Source organism: Saccopteryx bilineata, chromosome 4 (genome assembly GCF_036850765.1).
Source record: "Saccopteryx bilineata isolate mSacBil1 chromosome 4, mSacBil1_pri_phased_curated, whole genome shotgun sequence".
Taxonomy (NCBI): Eukaryota; Metazoa; Chordata; class Mammalia; order Chiroptera; family Emballonuridae; genus Saccopteryx; species Saccopteryx bilineata.
In genome coordinates this window covers 183,979,489-184,002,081 of record NC_089493.1, presented here as the reverse complement: position 1 = coordinate 184,002,081, position 22,593 = coordinate 183,979,489, and the positions used below count along the sequence as shown (strand labels likewise).

Below are 22,593 nucleotides of genomic sequence, written 5' to 3'. Positions count from 1 at the left end.
CACACTCTTCACTGGTTTAGGTGTAATCTTCTCATTCACTTCTTTTGAAGCTGGCTGCATTTGACAAATGCTTTTATTTAAAAAGAAAAATGCCTTCTGGTTTCATTAATGCCATTACTAATGTTTATCTACCACAAATTCAATTTCGTGATGCATTTCTAACTATCTCAATGAATTTTAGGAGCAAATTGCTTTCCTTTTGTTATTTTAAACTACGTTATCAAAAGTAGCACTGCCATTCACGTAAAACAATTTCATAACTGAGAGATGCCTGCAAATGTCACGTGAGAAAGGCGGTTATATTTGAGATGAAACTCGGGACTGTGAGCATTCCCGTGGTCGTGTTAGGACAGCTGCAATCATAGAAAACAAGCAGTTAGCCTTTGGGACAGACGTCTCAGCTCTAAAGATTAGATAAAGAATATAATGAGGTAGATTAATGGGGAGAGAGAAGCTCTTTTCTGAGAATCTGCTTACAACGTCATTCCCTTAATACCTGGGCTTTCCTGTAAATTCAAAGTTTTATATGAAGCAGGACCCTGTCTAACAAAACACAGAGCTCTAAATGAGATCATACTAATAAAAATGTTGGTAGCATGTAATATAGTAGAACTCTACAATATTGATTACAATATAATGTATGATATTTTCAACTAAACAAGCCTTTTAAAATCCTTAGCTATTTCTAATCCAAAAGCCTAGAGTTGCAAAACCAGAAGTTCAGGTCTGAATCATGCTTCCAAAAAAATGGTATTTCTGCATCAGATAGAAAGTGTTGCTCCTATTATCAAGGAGGACTGCAGATTTCTAAAAATGATGAGATATTAACTAAGCTGTGCTATGGTTGAGGTGAATGTTCAAATCAAGCATATTGCAGTTCTTTGAAAAAGAATTAGTTTCTACATTTTTTTTTTTGGAGATCTGACTCTGTCTTTGGAAGAAATGTGGTTTATTCAAAACCATAAGAGCTAAGAGTCAAAGGACTGTCATTCTGGTCGCCAGTGTTACAATAACTAGACACATGTCAGAAGGCAAAGAACTTAAGCAGGTTTTTTATTTGTTTTGTTGCTTTTGAAATTGGGGGGGCAATATCTGACCTATTCCCTATACTTGTAACAATTCAACTATAGGGATGCAAAAGTCCTTTCTTTTTTTTTTTTCTTTTTTGTATTTTTCTGAAGTGAGAAGTGGGGAGGCAGAGAGACAGACTCTTCGTATGTGCCTGACCAGGATCCACCTGACATGCCCACCAGGGGACAATGCTCTGCCCATCTGGGGTAGTTGCTCTGTTGCAACCAGAATCATTCTATCACCTGAGGCAGAGACCATGGGGCCATCCTCAGCACCTGGGCCAACTTTGCTCCAATGGAGCCTTGGCTGCAGGAGGGGAAGAGAGAGATAGGGAGAAAGGAGAGGGGGAAGAGTGGAGAAGCAAATGGGTGCTTCTCCTGTGTATCTTGGCTAGGTATCGAACCTGGGACTTCCACACGCTGGGCCAATGCTCTACCACTGAACCAACCGACCAGGGCCAATGCAAAAGTTCTTTGAAGAATTCAATGTGATATACAAAGATAATGTATGCTTTTGGGGGGAGGCAGGGGCTATGGGTGGATTCGTTTGTATAATGTTAATATTCACAAGATTTCATTACATGCTTCCCTGTACAGCACGGTTTACAATCTAATATGTGCTTATTCATTGCAGTTATATGTGCGCTTACTGCTTAGGATATGTGTGCTTATTCTACTCTGCCCCATGGATGTTTGAAAATATCCTTATAACAGAGGGCATGTCTTTATTATATAGACTCCTGTCCCCAGCATCTGTGTACTGATGAGCATAGTCACTCCGTAAACAATCGTTGAATGAATAGAAGCATACCTTATAAATTAACTATGCATTGATAGTGTGCACCATGCATTTGTATTTATTTATTACAAGTGTTGGAATCAATGTTGCTTTGAGGTTTGTTTTGAGGACGTATTCTAGGAATTCAGATATGCTGCAAAACCAAGTTTGGAGATCCTGTCTATGAGTGTTAACATATTGATGACTCACTTCTTAACAATCACTTCTCTTCTGACTTGAAACTCAAATACATTGTAATTCATTAATATAATCAATATAAATATTTTATATTGGGGAGGGTTTGAGAGCATGTAGTGCTGTCCTGATAATGTAAATGATTTTTCTCTTTCTCTGTCTTCTCTTAGAATGCCATCCAGGGTTATGTCATAATACGATAATGTTTGAGAGAATGAGATTCATAATCAGATAAACCTAGGTCCAAGTCCCAACTATGCCATGTCCTGGTTCAAAGACTTAATGTGAGCTGTTCATTTCTCTAAGTCTTGGATGTGTCTTGCGGGCCTAAGTATACTTTCCTCATGAGTTTGTTGTAAGGACTAAATGTGGTAATGAGCTTGAGGTTCTTAGCATGGTACCTAACGTATAATAATAGCCTTTTGCTGTAGCTGTTATCATTCATATAGTTCCTCTTCTAAACTTTGTTCTTTCTGTTTTTGTTTGTCTCTGTGTATGTACCTGTTTGTGTGTGAATGTGTTTTATTTGACAGATGGATACACGACCGATGACATTGAGTTTTACTGGCGTGGGGACGATAACGCGGTCACGGGAGTAACCAAGATTGAACTGCCACAGTTCTCTATCGTAGATTACAAACTTATCACCAAGAAGGTCGTTTTTTCCACAGGTTTGTATCAGGGAGGAGGGTTAAGGTAAAAGGGTCTTCATCATCTTTGGTAGAAGGGGTTCATTTATTTTAGGGTTGGGTCCCAGGGAAGGATGGTGACCCTACAGACTGAGATGTGCTGAGAACCTTCCAGTTCCCCATCAAGCCCACTGTTTATTTGAAACTCATACTGTTATTTTCTGGAAGGCACTCCAGCAAAGCTGAGAGAGTTATCCCTGTGTCTCCCATTGGCCAGAGAAGGGACTAATTGTTGGAGACTGAATGCAAAACAAAACGAAGACCTGGGTCACTCGTTCCCCCATTTTGCTGCATCTCACCAAATTGATCATAATTCTTTCAGATATACTAGGGATAACCAAATCACAGTTCACTCAAGTCTGACCACAGTGGGATACTCTAAAGAGCATAGGGTAGGAGAATTGCACACTTTCATCAAAGGGTAGGAATTTCTTTCTGGAGCGCGATATCCTGTTTTGGAGCTAAAAACCCTTCCAGACCTTGAGACGATCCTGATGCCTTCATCATCCTTAGCCTTCCAGTATTTAGGCTGCCAAATACGGTTTCATCAGCACAAATTTTTAGCAAGAAAGCCCAGAAAGGTAGTAATTTGCTCCATCATCATTAAGGAGAAATATAACAAGCCCATAGGTATACCACCCTTTATGCGTTTTTCTCATTGAAATGAATTCCCCATTAGAAAGAGCGAGTATCATAACTATACATGTGGAGTTTCTCCTCTGCTGAGGATTCAGGCACTTCCTGTCCCTGCGAAGAATTTCAAGCAAGAGTTATATGGCTTAGTAAGAATACAATGTAGCCTCTTGCTAAAAAAAAAAAAAAAAAAAAAAAAAAAGGAAGAACAATAATAACAGAAACTTTTCCTAAGTATGAAGTACTTCGAATCTCTGAACTTCTGTAGAAATGAGTTCCTACTTAAAATACTCTCATTTTAATATTATGACACTTGGTTTAGCCCAAGGCTAGACAAGGCTTTCTTTCAATTAGTAAGAATGTCCTACCCCCAGCCACACACACTGTTTATCATTATGAATCATTTATGTTCTTCGGCTGTGTCCTGTTAGATATACTGTCTAATGCGTGAATCTCAGATCACAATCACAGTACCCCGCTTCAGAAATGTGATCCTTTACTTATATGCCCCACAGCTATTACTCAGGAATAGTGAGTCTCCTCCATTGAGTGTGTCAGGGGTCCCTTTAGAACTTTGATGGCTGCAGTGATTTTAGGGGAAAAGTAATAATGCATTCACATGAAAACCTTCACAAAATTTCAGGGAGCTGCTTCATTACCTGAAGTATAGCCATTGCTCCCAGATTCAAAATCATCCTGGGGCTTTGTGAAGAGATGCCTTCTGCTCTCATCTCAGTGTGCAGGTAATTCTTATATCCAAAAAAGAACTTAGATAGACTTGCAGAGAAACACCTGAGAAAGGAAAAGGACTGTCCCGAATTGTCTTGTCACCATAGTTACAGAGAATGAGTATCTTTGATCCATGGACAAGGCTGAGCAGAGAAAACCAGGAATCCTTTTGATTTCTGATAAGTATGGGATATAGTCAACACGGAGTCACTCCTGCTGATTACAGACCCAGTGTTCTCAGACCTCTTTTGCAGAGGACAGTACTCTTCAGCGGGAGCTAAAATCAAAGTTAGGAAGGCATCCAAACTGTTGATGGACCTTTAAAGAAAAGTGTCCTACAAGTGTTGATGCATAATGCTGATATTCTAAAACTGTCTTTCTAGGTTCCTATCCCAGGTTGTCCCTCAGCTTTAAGCTGAAGAGGAACATTGGTTACTTTATCCTGCAAACGTACATGCCTTCCATCCTCATCACCATCCTCTCCTGGGTCTCCTTCTGGATTAATTATGACGCTTCAGCTGCAAGAGTGGCATTAGGTAAGCCATTTTCTATCCACTTGTGGAGTTTGGGTGTGTGTGTGTGTGTGTGTGTGTGTGTGTCTACAAACACACTTTTCTTCCCCTGGAATCTGTGACGCATGATGAAACCAGACTGCATGCATTACAAGGATTTGACTCTGAGACTTCGGGTGATCTGATTCAGCATCAAATCAATTAAACACATACTAAAGCTCTTTCATGTCAAAATTAGTTAATGAAATAGCTGTTGGTAATGAAATTAGTCTCATCAGTGTGATATTTTTATTGAAGCATAGTTCATGTAATATTGCTTGATAATTATTAAATTAGTATCTGTGCTTCCTTACCTGGGAAGCCCTCTCTTCCATCTTTTTTTTTTTTCCTCTGAGCAAGAAACTAATGTGCAACAAATAGATAAGCAGAAAGAGTTGTAAAGCATTATGAATATTTTGGAGTGGCATGGCAGAGGAAAACCAAGTTAAAATTTTGGAAAATCATCTATAGCATCACTTATGCTCAATTTCTCTTTTGTCATAAGACAAAAGGAAGAGAATAAACTAAGATTTCATGGACAGTTTTATGTCTCTGACTCCAGGTAGGGTAAATTTATGACCTTTTACACAATCTTTATTATTTTGAGTTCTAATCCCTTTAAATGTTGAATTGTTAACTCCTACCCCATGAGACCTCAATCCAATTGTTACTTCCTTGGTGAAATCATTTAGTTATTCATTCAGCTGGTATTTGTGGAACACCTGCTCCGTGCCATGCTAGATATACCAGGCATTGGAGGTACAGCCATGCTCTTCTGGAAGTAATGTTCTAAAGCAGTAAAAGATAGACAACAGATTGAATAGCCCTGCAAAGTATATAATGTGGTAAGTCCATGGAGGGAAATAAGGTAGGGGGAGGTTGGTTAGGCCAGGGGGTGCAGTTTAGAACTATCAGGGTAGACCAGTGGTTCTCAACCTTTCTAATGCCATGACCCCGCAATACAGTTCCTCATGTTGCGGTGACCCCAAACCAAAAAATAATTTTGGTGGCTACTTCATAACTGTAATTTTGCTACAGTTATGATTCATAATGTAAATACCTGATATGCATTATGTATTTTCCGATGGCTTTAGGCGACCCCTGTGTTTTGGTCGTTCGACCCCCGCCAGGGTCACAACCCACAGGTTGAGAACCGCTGGGGTAGACCTTTCTCAGAAATCGTCAGTGGAATGAAGACTTGAAGAGGACAAAAAGCCACAGTTTCCTGGACAAGAATATTTCAGGCCATGAGCATGTCAATGAGGTGGCCAGAGAGGCAAGTGCAGAGAGAGTTCTGGAGTAAAGACAATGTATATGAGAGGAGACGAAAAAGAATATGAAGTGGTTTGGAGGTCATCAGAAGGGCTTCTCTTGTATGCTGAACCATCAGTCATTGAGTGAAGAAGTAACGGGATTTGATTTTAATTGGAAAGGGATCATTTTCACTGCTCTGTTGAGCTTAGACTGTGGCAGTTCAAGGATGGAAGGGAGAAGCAGTGACCTCCTGTCCTGAGTCAAGTCCTTGTGATTTAACCTCTTAAAATAAGATAGAGCTCCCCTTTGTCGACCAACCACTATTATAACTTATATTTACTTGGTTTGTGGTGTCATTTTCCTCATGGTACTGAAAGATCCTTTGGAGAAAGGTCCATCCCTAATTTTGATTCTATCACATCTATAGTGTTTCTCATGGTGAATGGTGTTTAGTAAATATTTGCTGAATGGAGGAATTAATGAAAATTATAACAATCTCATTTCAAAGTGAAAATGTGTACTCTATTTTATGTCTACTACAGAAACACTAAGTAATTTATTTACTTTTAAAATAATTTTTTTATTTTATGTTAACGATTTATTGCTTGGTCAGAAATACCTTAAAATGAGATTTAGACAAGCAATAAAAGCAGCATTGTCAGTTTTATGATATACTGTATGCGTCATATAGGATAATCTTCAGGTGACATAATTAAAGGAAAAATAAAATTTGAAAATGTTTCCAAATGTAAAAAAGACATGAGAACTGTATAAGACACCTTGCTCTGAGCAAGACCAAGAATTGTCTGGCCATATTCAGACACAGATGCTCAATTTATTTTTTCTGTGTATGTTTTGTGAGAACGTATAAAACCAAGACAAAAAATTATGATGTTATTAGAGAGATAAAATAAATCAGGAAACTTATGTTCCAAAAAACAAAATCATAGAAATGAAACTTAACTTCTGGGATAGGTTATTACATAGTGTTTAAAGACACAGGTTTCTGAATCAGAGAGATTCCAGTTCAGATGTTGACGGTATAACCTTCCATTGGTGTGATCTTGACCCTGATCTCTGTCTATTTTTATAAAACTGGAACTTACCATGCTCAGGGCTTTGGACCCCCAGGGCTTTGTCCAGCAGATCTCTGTCCATCCCTTCAATTATACTTTTGAGAGAAACCACTCCCCACCAAAGAGATGCTCACTCAGCTGAACGAATAATTACAGTTACACGTGCCATCACCTAGCGTGCCATTTTCCATAAAAAATCTTGTAATTCCTCTATGTAATTTACCTATTTCTACATGCCTACATGTCCAATCTAGAACCATGAGGGTTAAATTTCAACTTCTCTATTACCCTCCAACTCCGGTTTCCAAATTTTTACAATCATTTGCCTATCTCATCTATATAGTGCATTGATTGATTGTAGGACTGTTGTGATTATTTCATTTCCTCTTCATAACAGATTATTCTGAAAAACTCTTAACAGGTATTTTTATTCTGTATTCCTGCCTTATATGCTTCTCTCTCCCACACTGCTACCAGAGGGATTATCACAAACACAGTGTGTCTTTATAGCTCCCTGCTTCAAGCTGCTCAGTGGCCCCACATTGCCTATCATTTCAAGTTCAAACTCGTCATAGGCTGTGTGTACATGGTTCTCCGTTCGGCAGCCTTACTTAACCATCCTGTCCTCGCCATTCTTTCTATTACATCCTCACGTCTCCACGTTGGCTTTCTTGAGAGTCCGTCGGTGAGCTGTACCCTTTCACCCCACACATCCCGCCTCCCTGTGCCCAGAAAGCTCTCTCTCCACCACCAATGCCCTTAGGTCTAACGCCACTTTTGACCTTCAGCCCTTGGTTGCCTGGGTGGCTCCCACTCATTCTTCAAAATGCAGCTCCAAATCTCACCCCCTGCTCTCTGCCTGGCCGTGTCACAAGGCTAGCTGGGTTTGTTCCGTATTCTCAATACTCAGTCTACACATGTGTCTAACACGGCAGCAGCTAATCCAGTCTTTACCCCCCTCCCACTAGATATATATCTAGAAAATCTAAAGAAGGGTTCTAACATGGTTAACATGTACTGTAACTTAGTGATTTCTGCCTGTCTCCGGGGCCCGTCCCCGAGCTGGTATGCAGTAAGCGCCCCGCGAATATGTCGCGGCATCTATGAATGAGTCAAGGAGGACAGTCCTTCATCCAGCTATAACGAGAGCAGCAAGGAAACAGGAGCGTTATTCTCCTCACTCTCACTTTCTTCCCCCCAGGAATTACAACTGTCCTTACGATGACCACCATCAACACCCACCTCCGGGAGACCCTCCCTAAAATCCCCTATGTGAAGGCCATTGACATGTACCTGATGGGCTGCTTTGTCTTTGTGTTCATGGCCCTTCTGGAGTATGCTTTGGTCAATTACATCTTCTTCGGAAGGGGGCCCCAGCGCCAGAAGAAGGCCGCGGAGAAGGCTGCCAGCGCCAACAGTGATAAGATGCGCCTGGATGTCAACAAGGTAAGCCGGAGGGCAAGCCCTCTGCTTCCTAAACCCGGGAAAGAGTGCCAGCAATCCAGGTGAAACGTCTTATTTAACAAGTGAGGAAGCCAAGGCCCCAGGGAAGAGAATGGGCAGTTTCCCCAAATCATCGAGATAATCAGTGAGGAAGGCACAATGACGGCCCAAGTTCGTGACACCACACTTAGATGTCCTTTACCGTGTGCTCACTTTGACAGCACATGCCCGAGATGTCCTTCACCGAACACGAGGGTTGCCCACACCGTAGGCATTGGAAAACTGCCTTTGTGACTTTTTCAGGATGTGAGCGTGATGAGTATTCTTTTTTACTTTGTATTTATTTAAATTTACTCACATTATTTACATTGATTTATATTCATATCACATAAATTGGTATTACTTGCTAAAAGATCATCATAAGTATAAATAAGTAAAAATGTAATGGTGTGATGAAATTTAAGGTTGTGCTAGACGAAGTCTCTGGGCCTGGCTTCTGCATTGGCTTTGATTTAGAAGGAGATAACCAAGTGCAGAGATGGGTTTGAGACCTCCCAGCAACACGCCGAGACTTTCTCCTTGAAGTCATCAGAAGGATAGAAAGGGAAATGGAGGGGGAGAAAAGAATAATTTTCCCCTTAAGTGACAGATAAGTACTCAATGCCTTGCACAGGTACCACTTAAAGTCACTGGAGCATTGGACCACTATCCTGCTTAAGTCAGGCATAGTTGAAGAATAATTCCCAGTGGTTCTCAACCCTCAGTGTCTGATTGAATGACTGGGGGGACATTAAAAATACTGAAGCCTGGGTTTCTCCCCCAGAAATTCTAATGTGATTTTCCTGGGGTGTGTATGCCTGGGCATCGTAGTTCAGAGTGCTGGAACTAGGAGAATAGTAGTACTTTTAAACCATCTGGAACTATTAACCATACCTCTAATTATTGAATGGATGACTTCATATTTCCAATGTCAACTTAATCCCATGGAGCAAACACCATAAATGGTGTCTACCATTGAGTTTTAGTTGGAGCAAATCTATTGAAATCTTGTGACTCACTGTTAACACGTATCCATAAGTCTGATCATTGATTTTGGACTATTATCTAATCAAAGGCACTCCTTTCCTGGGAGATGGTATTTGTAATGATGCTTATCTGAAGTATGGCCCTTGAAAGCCAATGATCTTCAGGTCTGGGAAGCTGTCAGTTTCTTTCCAATGTCTGAGGTTTCACTTACTGAACACTGTCAATAGATTCCAACGTAGCAGAATGGCTCGCTCAGGTTATCAAAGGAGAGCGCTATTTAAACCTATTTTGTGATTGTCCTGATACAGCGGCCTTAATAAAGAAAAAAAAATGAATAAATAAATAAAAACTATCTCATAGGACGGCCATTGGAAATGAGGCTAAATCAATTGCTTAATGCAAAGCTGACTTAATAACATCTGATCTTTTCCTCACTTTCATCTATCCTATTTTTTTCTTCATACCAATTTGCATTTAAATGACAAATTTGAGAGCCAGAGAGTGGCAGTTTTACAGCAAACAGAGCCTTGGAGAGCTTCAGAGAGATTTAAATTCAGTGAGCTGAGATGGGGGTGCCCCACAGAGATGTACAAGCTTACCCTCTTGGTTAAGGTTGGACCCACAGTTGAAACATAGATTCTGAGGGAACAATAGATATACCTGGAGTTCTTCTAGCACAGTGATCCTTAAAACACACAGGCAGATTTGTCCCCAGAGAATCTTTGGCCATGTCGGTAGATATGATGGATTGTCAAAAGTGGAGGGAGGGGACTGCTACTGGTATCTAATGGGTAGGGGCCAGGGATGCTACTGAACGTCTACAGTGTGTTTGTGTTACACAGCCTCCATGTAACAAAGAATTAGCCATCCCAGAATGTCAATATCACTAAGCTAAAACCCTCTGCTCTGTCTAGTCCAGTCCCCTGGTTTTAAACAGGAGAAACTGAGTCCCAGAAACAAGAGGTTTATCCAAGTCTTAAAACTCTTTAAGTCATATGGTTTCTCTTCTTTCTTTTGATCAACAAGCATAGTCTCATGACATTCGGAGTTATTATTTAGCACAATGTCACTAAAGAAATATTTCAGTCAGTCAGTTCTCTGTTTAATAATTGTGGGTCAATAGGCAAAAGAAAATCAGCCTTGCTCACCTTCCGTTTCCTCATCTGTGAAATAGGGTTCGTTCCTCTTTCAAAAGTTCTTATGAAAATTATTTGTGATAATATCTAGAGAGGGTAACATAGTCCCCAGTACCTGGTAAGCACGTAGTAAGTGGAAAATAATAGTAAAATATTAAAGTATCATAAACAGTGAACATTATTACTTTGTAAAAATAAAATTGACAAACGCCAGACCTGTTGGCGAAGCATGCTTGTGCATTTTATTTGAATAGCATGTAGGATGCCGTCCCATCCCTAAAAGAGGGAATATAGTATTTATCCACAGAGGAATATAGTATTTCAGGTTAGAAGTTGCGAAGTCAAAGCAGGGTAATCATTTGTCAACAGGGATTAGCTTTAAAATCTACAGTAAATGAACTACTTCAGATTATATCAATTATTTCTTAGATCAAACAGCTGTCTTGAGTTGATGAAAACAAAAAGGTGACCATCTAGCAGGTTGGACTCCCACGGTGTCTTTTTGAACCCAGCATGAAAGGTGGGGGGAGAGCCAGGCTGGGTCCTGATTGCACAGGGCTCGCTTTTGTGTGAGTGACATGAATAATGAATAATGCCACTCTAGTTTTTTTTATCAGGAGTGTCCTTCTTCTCCAACTGTAATTCTACAGTTGTTCCCCTAACCCCCCCCCCAACCCCACCCCCAAAGATTGGGCACATTCAATCAACCAAGTATTGTAGTCTGATGACTTTTCATCTTCCTTTTGTTGGTTTGCTAGAGAAGGAGGCTGTGGGTTATCCAATGTGATTTTTGTGCTGTGCTCCCTGTGTCCCTGGGTTGGGGCTGAATGAATGTGGGAGCCCACATGGCCCCCATGGCGTTCTCTCCCAGTTTTCTGCTCTCTTCTCTGCATTCATTTCCTGTCTTTATTTTAACAAGAGTCTCTGCAGCCCTCAACACAGTTTTTATTCTGTCGTTTAACTAATGCAAAACCTAAAACTCTTAAGGAAAGTCAAATATTCGAGGTTGCAGAACAGAGCTGACAAAATTTCAGAGACTTGAGTTGGGTTTCCTGGTTCCTCATCCAATGGAGGACCCACTGTGCTCACCAGCAAAAAATTATACAAAATTAAAAAGCTGATTCCCCATTAGTGTATCTATTCATTTCATCTCACACACCCACCTGTCTACCCATGAGGGTCCATGACTGACAAGCAGTGTCACTGTCACAGTTGTCTTCACGTGTCAAATTAAGTTGTAAAATACTAAGGTTTTTAAAATAAACCTCAAATCACCAAGAGGTCTACTGCCCAATTTTTTTCCCAAGTGTCTTCTGGAGTAGTAAAAGAATCTTCATCCTAGTGTTATTAGAGTCCTTCCTAACATCCCTCGCGTCCTTCAATTTTATGTGTGTGTGTGTGTATGTGTATGTATGTGTGTATTATAGAATTTGCTTTGGATTAATTTCACCTCTTTTTCTAATGTCTTCAAGTTTTTAGCTCTCCTTTTTTTTCATTTCAGCTTTACATTATTTTCTTGTTCATTTTTCTACGAATAACTCAGCATATACATATTTGGGAGTTTAGTTACTCCTGTCTTTCCACCAGGCTGAATCTTGCATAGCTGAAATGCTTCCAGTATCTTTATTGTTGAGAGACCCACCACCACCAGTTTTCCAAAAAAAAAGCTGCACCAGAAACACCTCAATGTGGGAGCATTCTTCATTCTGCGTTTATGGGTGTTGTGAGGCTTGGTGTTGTCTTTATCTGTTGCGCCTAACTTGGTGTTATACAAAGACACTGAGATCTTTTAAGTCTATTTATTGCTAGTGTTTAAAAATTTTTTTTAATTATACATTGAAAAGATACAACTAATTAGAAGTCCTAGTCTCTGTGAATATCGGTCTTTCTAAAGACCAGTAGCATGTATCTGTCTCCAGTTTACTTTAACCACCAATCCACATTCAGTGGCATCAGACGACTTAATTAGCACATTTTCTAGTTTGTCTTCCATATTTTTATAAAGGTATTAAACAAAATGGGACCCAAAATCGATCCTTGTGAGACCCAACTGGGAACTTCTCCCCAACTATGCAGACTACCAATTATGATTTCTCTCTGTATACGGTTAGATAGCCAGTTTTTAATCCACTTATTTGTATTTCTGTTGGGGCCACTTTGTTTAGCTCTTCCCTTTAAAATAATATGTGTGGTCTTTGCAGATGACTTGTGGACTTGTACCCACAGAGACTTGGGAATAAGTGAAGTGTTTTTGCAAGGGTTTAATGGAGTTTTGCCTGTTTTGCTTGTATAATATACAGCTGCAATGAATCTGAGCTTCCATGGTCCATTCAGTCGTTATTGTTGTGCTAAGGAATAAACCAAGTGGATTGTCTCTCCTTGGACTGAGAGGACAGACGTCAGCACAGGCTCTGGCATTCCTTAGTGTCCTTGTGTTCGTTTCTTTTAGTGACCTAGGTAGGGAATTGTCCATTGCTTCTATTGGTTGGCTCAGAATTCAGTGTTTTGTCTGAGATTATTGATTTGTGCCTAGGAATGTTACATTTGCATCAAGTTTTTGTTGATTTGTTGTTATTTATTTTACAAATAAGGAAAATCTTGGCAGACCCAGCACGATGTTATTGAGGTAGATATTGAGATTGTTCCTCATCAAAACTCTGAAATGAAATTTTTCCACAGAAAGCCTATTGGCTAAACCTAGAGTTTAGTTTCTGAATCCCCATCTTTGTGATTCTGAATTGGCAGATCGTCATTCATATTGGCCTCCATATTGAAGGAGGAGGAGGGGAACAGTCACCATTCTACCTTGTCGCATGCTACTGTCCGACTCGAGGTTTTTAACATATCTATTTCTCAGTGAGGCAGTGAATGATATTAAAAGTCTGTGATCCTTTCTCAGGAGGATTTGATGCCAGATGAGCTGTTGTTATTGTATCTTCTGAGTATCATGTCCTTAGTTTTATTGCTCTGACCCCAAATTTTTTGATAACCATTGTTATTGCCTTTGGGGTAGGAAACCAGTAGGGTTAACCTATTAAATTAACATTTTGCTTCAGTCTGTGGTTTTCTAACTTCATTACTGGTTGTATTAAATCTGGTAACGGGGTTCGATAAATGATATTTACTAGATTCCATTGCTATTGTAGTCCTAATTCCCTCAACATCCTGTCCCTGCAATGTCATCACTCAGGCTGTCTCATTTGTGTTGCTGCTGCTGTTCTTGTTTTGAATTCTAGCTACTGTTTTTGAAATTGAAGTAGACTGATTTGATTGGGCCGTATTCTGGGTAGAATGCTAATGATTTAGAAGAAAATGTTGGACAGCTGGAGTTTGGGTTGATGATGAAAACAGTTGTATTTTTTTTTTCAAAATCAAAATCAAAGTATACTACATGATTGGCCTAATGACTGGGTAAAGTTACATGAAAAATCCTCAGATCATGAGGCTGTTTTAAAGAACACTTGCCTCTTTGGTGCATTAAATTGATCAGTGGATGGCTGGTAAGGACGGTAGTCGCTGATGACATGTTAAAGAGAACGCTCAGCAATTTACATTGAAATATGAAATCTTAATGTCCTCTGCTTTTATATTTTCCTTTGTTGGGCATGTCTTTATTCTGTCCCCTGAGTTCTCTTTTCGGTTCATATTTAAAGTGTGAAATAAGGACTGCTTTTCAAAACTCTGAATAATGAGCTGTTAAACCTCTGATGTGTAAACGCACCAGGATATGTGTGTGGTGGTCCTCAGAGGGGGAGGGTACACCAGGAAGGTGGCACTTTATTGAATCGGACTGAACTAGACTCCTGTTCCAGCGTGGTCTTCCGTGAACTGCGTGTGACCTGCGCCATGTTTAACCTCTCCATCCGTGCCTCGGGTTCTTCAACTGAAAGTGAAAACCCTGATTTCTGCCTCACTGAGCTACTGAGAGGATTAAATGAGATAGTTGAGGGCCTTATGTGGCACCAGGCAAAGAGCACTCAATAGACAGTTGCTATTATCCTGGAGGTGGTCACAGGGAGTGTGTAGGCTTCTCAGGGCTTTTTTTTTTTTTAGCTCTGTTACTATTTTTCTGATTGTGAAATTAATTTATGATCATTTTTTTAAATGTATGAAAGGCAAAGCAAACCACCTAAACTCTCACCCCCGGATATAATCATTAGCATTGCCTTGTATTCACATCAGTGACGTACTTTTATATAAGTAATTTTGCTCTGCTATTGTGTGTACTGCTATTTTCCACTTACCTTTAAATATCTTTAAATATAAGTATACATCATTTCTAATAGCTATAGGAGGCCTTATTGTGTTTATGTACCATAATTTATGTAACAAGCACCTGTTGTTAGTTATTTGCATTGTTTCTAAGTGGTTTTCCATTGCAAACAAGTCTAACATAAGTATCCGTTGCTGACATGTTTGTACACTACTGACTCCTACTCTAGTTCTTAAAATGGAATTTCTAGGTCAAAAAGTATATGCCTTTAAAACAGTGATACGTATTGCCAAGTTGTTCCCTAGAAAATTTCAGCTATAGTTTACAAACCAACTAGCACCATGTGAGAATATGGCAGTACATACACACACACACAAACATACACACGAACCCAGCCCTTAAAATGACAAGGAGAAAACTGATGTCTAACTGTGTCCATTTGTCTAAGTATTAGAGAAGTGGAGAGAGACGTAACTAAAACCCATGTGCACCTTTTCCTCTCTCTGTCCAAAAGACAGAGAGAATAAAACAGCAATAGAACAAAACAGAACTGACACCGAGCTCCACCTAAGGCTCTGCAGAGAGGCAGAGATGCATAATAAGAGCCAATATTGGTGCAAGCAGAATCCAGAAAAGCTGACTAACTCTACACTTGAGCAAATGGGGAGACCTTATTAAGACATCTACGTAAAAATGAAGCATCAAGACATATAAACAGCGGGGCAACTATGCAGGAACACTACCAATGAGGCCATTTCTGTGTGTGTGTGTGTGTGTGTGTGTGTGTGTGTCTTTCTCTCTCTGGCATTCTCTCTCTCTCTCTCTCTCTCTCGCTCCCTTCCTCTCTCTCCCCCTCCCTCCCCTCTCCATCTCTCTCTCTCCCTCCTTCTCTCTCATGCCTGCCCAATGACAAAAAAAAAAAAGAGAGAGAGAAACTCAGCATGCAAAAAACATAATGACTCTAGTAAAGGAAAACAGTACTTCTTGATAAAATAAAATTTTTCATAACAAAGTTTTTTTGTTACCGACAATTGAAACGCAGTAGGAAACAAAAGGTCAGAGCTGAGATAAACAAGAGGTAATTAACAAGGCAAAAATGAAAGCAAAACAATCTTTACAGAAATGAAGAACTGAATCTAGAATAGTCAGAAAGAGAACCGGTATGGAAAAACATCAAGGCGGTAACACCTAGTTCAGGCTGTAGAAAATGATGTCACATGTAGAAGGAAAGAGATGCAGAGGTATAAACCACTTAGAATAAACACCATCAGTATAGAGGACCCGTACAGTGGTTTAAACATGCAGAACTGTGATGTGAGTGAAGTACAGAAAGGAGAAGATGGAACAGAAAAACCACAGCCATGTGCCAATTAACAGGGCATGTTCTGAGAAATGCAGCATCAGGTGACTTCATCGCTGTGCAAACATCATAGAGTGCACTTTCCCAAACCTGGATGGCATGGCTTCCTACACACCAGGCTAGATGGTCCAGCCTATTGCTCCCGGCCTGCAAGCCTGTACAGCATGTTACTGTACAAATAACAGCACAAGACTAAATCAAGCACAAGAGAAAATGGTGCAATCAAGATGTGCGGGAAACAGGCGGAGATTAGGAGGCTGCTGCTGGCGTAACACATCAGACGATTACGCAGCAAACTGTCTTTTTACTAAGTAGAAAGAGTAAACTCAAAAATAATAATAAAACGAATAGTATAGTGAATACACAAACCAGTAACATAGTCATTTATCATCATTATCAAACATCAAGTACTATACATACTTGTATGTGCTATAATTGCATAGAATTGGCAGCTCAGATGATTTGTTTACACCGGCATCACCACAAACACATGAGTGATGTGTTGTTCTGAGACTTTGCAATTTGTTGCAAAGCGATAGGAAAGTTTCAGCTCTATTCTAATCTATGGGATTATAATATGTGGTCCATTGTTTACTGAAAAAAAAAATCCTTTTGTGACACATGACTGTATTTAAGCCTGACATCAATAACTAATTATAATAATGATACTAATAAATAATTCTTGAATGCCTTCTCGGTGCTTAGCTTTCCATATATTATGTCACAAATCCCTATTATTGCCTTATATTATTATAATGTTACAGATGATTAACTGACTCCCAGAGAGTGTAATTAACTTAAGGTTAGACAAGTAAGAAATGGTTGAACAGAAAATATGACTAGAGGCTGCACTCTTAACTACTATGCTTTATATTATATATTTATATATATCTGTAATGGAATTAATCAGTAGGCCAAACGGATATAGTGGGTTCCAAGATAAAAATTAGACAATCTCCTTCCCTCTGTATTAGATCCTTTGGAAATTACTAAACTTCCATTCAGAAAAAGTGAATGGCCTACAAAGAAAAAAAAAAAGGTAGTCTCAAACTACTCAACATCAGTATGAAATTCTGTAGGATGATGGAAAATATGACAGGGTTCTGGGGGAAGAAAATATAAACTAAGAATATTATCATTAATAAGAGAAAGACAATCTATCCTCAACACGCACGATCTTAGGAAACATAGCATCCATGTGTCCTTATTTTACAAAATAAAATAAAATAATAGAATGAAAAAAAAAATCTGGCCCCTAACAAAAGGTAATTCAAGTGAGGGACTTTAGAATAGGAAAAGGCAGGATGCTAGCATTTAGGACTGAAGATGGCGTGTAAAACTAAAGCTATACGACTCCAAAAGTTAAAGTCACAGAATAAAAGATAATTGAAATTTTTTAAAAACTAGATGCTAAAGTTATGTTAAAAAAAATTCAGTTCTGACCCTTGGTGATGCAGTGGGTAAAGTGTCGACCTGGAATGCTGAGGTTGCTGGTTCAAAACCCTGGGCTTGTCTGGTCAAGGCACATATGAGAGTTGATGCTTCCTGCTCCTACCCCCTTCTCTCTCTCTCTCTCTCTCTCTCTCTCTCTCTCTCTCTCTTTCTTCTCTCCTCTCTAAAATGAATAAAGTCTTTAAAAAAATTCAGTATGGGTGTTTTTGCAGAAGGAAAAAGTGTTTGTTTTCTCATTCATAACAAGGACTTAATATTTACTCTTTTATTTTTCGCGTCTATGAATGAAGAAGTTGAAGATTAGAATATGTTTAATTAACATAGATAAATACTACGACGGTGCCTCTCAAGGGGTATGTCATAGACTGCCCACATGAGGGTCATCTGTGATGCTTGCTTAAAAAGTAAATTCTACCTGAGGCATCATAAATCAAAATATTTCATGGGAAATCTTAGGGAATTTACATTTTTATCACTCAGACTTTATGGTGAAGCGTAAAGTCTGGGAACCATTATGGCAGAAAAATAAAACCCTGAAAATTCATCTTATAAAACCTTCGATGATAATAAGGAAATAGAGTTAAGATGAAGATATTGTAGCTAAAGCTAGACAGTAGAAATAAGGATAAAGACAACTTAAAAGCAAAGTTAGAGCAGAAATTAAATAGGTTTAAGACCAAGCTTGTCTTAACTGTTATAGTGAGAGCTTATTATCAACTCACATATCAAAATAATATTTTCAGATTGAATCAAGTAACTAAATGCAATTAATGCAATTTATTAAAAAATACTTCTAAAGTAAAGGTATTGTAAAATATTCTAAGTAAAGTCATAGGCAAAAACAAATGAGGCAAATTCAAATCCAAAGAAAATTGAGGATTGAACATTATTACTGTGCAAAGATGCATTGAAGGTAAAAAAAAAATGCATTAAGGCTGTGATATATTTTTTAAATTGTGATCTAAAATAAAGATATGGATTAGTAAGTCATATATAATTGATAAAATTCAAATTAAAATAGCCTGCAAATAAATTAAAATGATAAGAAATGCAAAAAATAAAATGTCAGAAATGTTACATAAGTAATATATTAAATAAAGTTTAATAATTGTAGAAACTCAACTTATGGGTTAAAGACATAATAAAAATTAAATTGAAGGACAGTTAGAAAATAATAACAATTTAAAATAGTAAATAATTAATTCTAAGGGATGCATTTAAATTAGTTAACAGTGAAAGAGTTGTAGCTCCAAACACCTTTCTGGCAAGTAATTTTTAAAATGTACAATTCAAGAAGTGCCATATTTTAAAAAGTGAAACAAAATATCTAAAAGCAGAAGGAAATATTAATCAATATCAAATGAGTAAATTAAAACAAAATAATGTACAAATAAAAATAACAGTTATTTTGCCTGACCAGGTGGTGGTGCAGTGGATAGATTGTTGGCCTGGATCTTCAGTTCTTCATATATCATTTAACCAGAATAACCCAAGATAATTATATATAAGTAGCTCATGCTCTTTTCTAATTAGTACTTATATTGTAATACTTACTGCTGTCAGGAAGAAGGGGAAAGGAGATGCCCTGGACTGGGCAGTGACTGCTGCTGTTCAGCTTTCTAACCCAGGTTGTCACCAGAGTCAAGATTCCAGTGACCCAGTTAGACAAAGAGACCGCATATTCTTTTCCAAGCTTGGACATACCTATAGCAACACTGCTTGTGTCTCCCTGCAGATACAGGTCCCAAGGGCAAAAATAATACTTTTCTCACTCAGTGTAGTAGATTGGAACTCCAGAGACTCCAGATTCAAGCCTCAATTCTGACACTTGATAAGCCATACTTTTAACATTGAACAAACAGCTCAGCCTGTCTTGTAAAATAAGACATGATCTCCAAGATCTCATCCAGCTTATAAGTCATGTAGTTCTAGAATGTTTACTGAGTCTTCCTTCTTGAAATGTATTAGTCCCAGCGGCTCGTATCTATTAAACCTACTTACTGTCATATACATATTTCTACCCAAAGCAATTGCTTATCAATGTAAAATTGACAAACACTTGGACAGAGTATATATTGTACTCTGTGGTTAAACACCATTTTTAAACAAGTTTTCTTTTTGAAGATGTGAAAAAAGAAGTCTATAGTGAGAAATATAATAGTAAATGACGGAAGGTGATTGATACATCGCTTGTTTATATGCGTTTTTCTGACCGAGGATTCTTTTCTTTCTTGGGTTAGGTTTCCTCTTTGCCCTCAGGAGCAACATGGGCACATGCCACACGGGAGATTCATCTCCTGCTTTTAGTGGGACAGAGAGGTCAGGGTTTTCTTCTTGCACAGGCTGTTTCTTAAGCAATCAATATGCCAACATGCCTGTCTAGGACCCTGACAGTAGATACCATCTTCATGTTATAGATGAGAAAACACAACAGACACCTATGAGGTCATCAGTGAAACACTTCCCCAGGACGGCGCCCCTGATGCTGCCTGTCACTTTCTATCTCGCTGTGTGGGCACTTTCCTCCATGGGTGCCTCTGACTTGGCGAGCCTGGCCAGCTCCTACCTGGCAAGAAGGCAGAGACATACTATGACTCATTTTCCTAAAATGAGAATCACAACCAAGGAATGACATTTTGAAAGTATGTGTATTCTATCGGAAAATCCCGACCACCACGAAACAAAGTTTAATAAGCAGCAGGAAAAGTTTACGTTTCACACTCTGTAGTTTTGCAAAGCACACATAAGTCAGGGGTCCCCAAACTACGGCCCGCGGGCCACATGTGGCCCCCTGAGGCCATTTATCCGGCCCCCGCCACACTTCTGGAAAGGGCACTTCTTTCATTGGTGGTCAGTGAGAGGAGCATAGTTCCCATTGAAATACTGGTCAGTTTATTGATTTAAATTTACTTGTTCTTTATTTTAAATATTGTATTCGTTCCTATTTTGTTTTTTTACTTTAAAATAAGATATGTGCAGTGTGCATAGTGATTTGTTCATAGTTTTTTTTTTAGTCCGGCCCTCCAACAGTCTGAGGGACAGTGAACTGTCCCCCTGTGTAAAAAGTTTGGGGACCCCTGCCGTAAGTAGACGTTGTCTCTCTGGAGCTCAGTTCCACACGGGCATTTGAAATACATCCCCAGTGACATGCGCTCCCCCTGTTGTCACATCAGTCCTGGGAGTCAGACCCACTTTGTAGTAGCTTACCAACATAGTCTTTCAGGAGAGACAAGCCCTAGTGTCCAATATGAAGGTAGAAATTCACCTTTCAAAGTTTCTGAAGTGACTGCAATACTTACAGATACTACGAACATTGAATTTCTTTTCTTCTTTATAAACAACTATCAATCAGTTGATGGTGTGTTTTGCCGTTGGCCAAATCTCAGATTCTAGGACATTTGGTAACAGTCCCAGTATCATGCATACAATAATTACTGAGAAAACTCTGGAATGATTCTGTACTGTGAGGAAGTATAAAGTCAAAAAGAAAACTGTGTGTTCCATGGGCAGCTTTGGGAATCAAAGACAGGCATTAAATTTTTATTTACCATCTTCCCATTAATATTAAACTATTGTGTAAAACAAGGACAGTACCTCCTGCAACCTTGTGTTCCTAGAGAAATCAGGAATTTTTTATGGGCTCTGCTGAGGCGAGGTTTGCAGGGTTGCTGGGTGCTTGTCACATTTGGCAAAGGGCACCTAGGGAGGCATACAAAGGGACCCTGACATAATTTTGAAATCCCCCTCAGCAATCAACAAGCTGTCTCTCTGCCTCTCAACACTCTGGCTTCTGCTACAGAACATTTCTGGAAGCAGCGTTGGCACCATAGTGTCCTCCGCTGAGGACATCTGCTGTGAGTCCCCACAGGGGAGTCAGCATCTCTGAGCCAGTCTGGAGGACAAGCCTGCCAGCCCAGGGATTGTGCTGCAGTACTGAACCCTCCACTGATTTCTGCCTTATGAAGCTATGCAGACTTCCTCAGCTCGGGACTGGGCAGTTTTAGTTCAGCAGCTGAGAACGTTGGCCCCCTGATGCCAAAGACACGGGCTTTATTCCTATGAGAGTCTTTGAGCTATGCTTTGCTCCACTAGAAGACAACACTGGGCTTTTTTTCGCAGGGGACATAACTTTGAAAGTAACATCAGCAATTGTTGATCACTGAGCAAGTATTTATCAAATTATTGCTCTTGGAGAAGAGTGCGGTGATTAAGGGCGCAGGCAGACCTAGCTTAATCAATCCTACTTGGTTTTGGATTAGAGACTGCCTGAGTTCAAGCCCCACAACTGCGAGCTTGGGAACCCGCTCTGAGCCCGTTTCCTCCTTTGTTAAATGGGACTCACAGCGCCTCCCTCAACAGGTGGGTCTTAAGGATTGAAGGAGGCAGTACGTGGAAAGTACTTGTCAGGCAGTAAGCATTGTTTATATAAACAGTTACCATGAAGTTGATAGGGAAGGGCTCACAAGGACAGAACTCTGACTTTTTCTATAACTTAATATTTGTTTCTGAATTTAGAAGCACTGTCTCTCTCAGTCTGATGGATCAGTCCGCTGCCCCTGTAATTTTCTTTGCAATAGAATTTGACAATCGAATGAATAGTATACGCTACCAATGATACATTCTACTGAGTTTCAGGGAAGGGAGGTGTTACTTTCAGACACATGCTTAGGAAAAGCTTCATGGAGTAAAAGGTGCATTTCATTTCAATAAAAAGACAGTGAGGAGAGCTGTTCCACCTGGCCAGGATGTACGTGGCTGTGGTAGAACAACAGTATTTTAACCTTTGAAAGAACATTAAAGGATCCCCTCATTTTATAAATGAAGAAATTGATACCCAGGGGCAGGGAGGTGACTAGTCCATGCAGGACCCTCAGCAATTTGATAACAAAGACGCCAGTTCGGGGCATAACCCACCTGCTATACAGCCCTGCTCATCATCCCTTGACTTGAGCATACATGCTGATGTGATCTGCATCCTTCCTCGGTCC

General features: G+C 39.5%; 1 protein-coding gene across 3 annotated transcripts in view; it reads left to right on the top strand.

The window, feature by feature from the left end:
* The window catches only part of GABRB2 (gamma-aminobutyric acid type A receptor subunit beta2), a 218,759-nt gene that overhangs the window by 175,394 nt on the left and 20,772 nt on the right, over positions 1 to 22,593 (top strand). For all 3 annotated transcript variants that reach the window (XM_066273199.1, XM_066273197.1, XM_066273198.1), the window contains 3 exons: positions 2,577 to 2,714; positions 4,478 to 4,630; positions 8,177 to 8,421. In XM_066273199.1, coding sequence (XP_066129296.1) covers positions 2,577 to 2,714; positions 4,478 to 4,630; positions 8,177 to 8,421 — 536 coding nt within the window. The remainder of the gene's footprint in view (positions 1 to 2,576; positions 2,715 to 4,477; positions 4,631 to 8,176; positions 8,422 to 22,593) is intronic.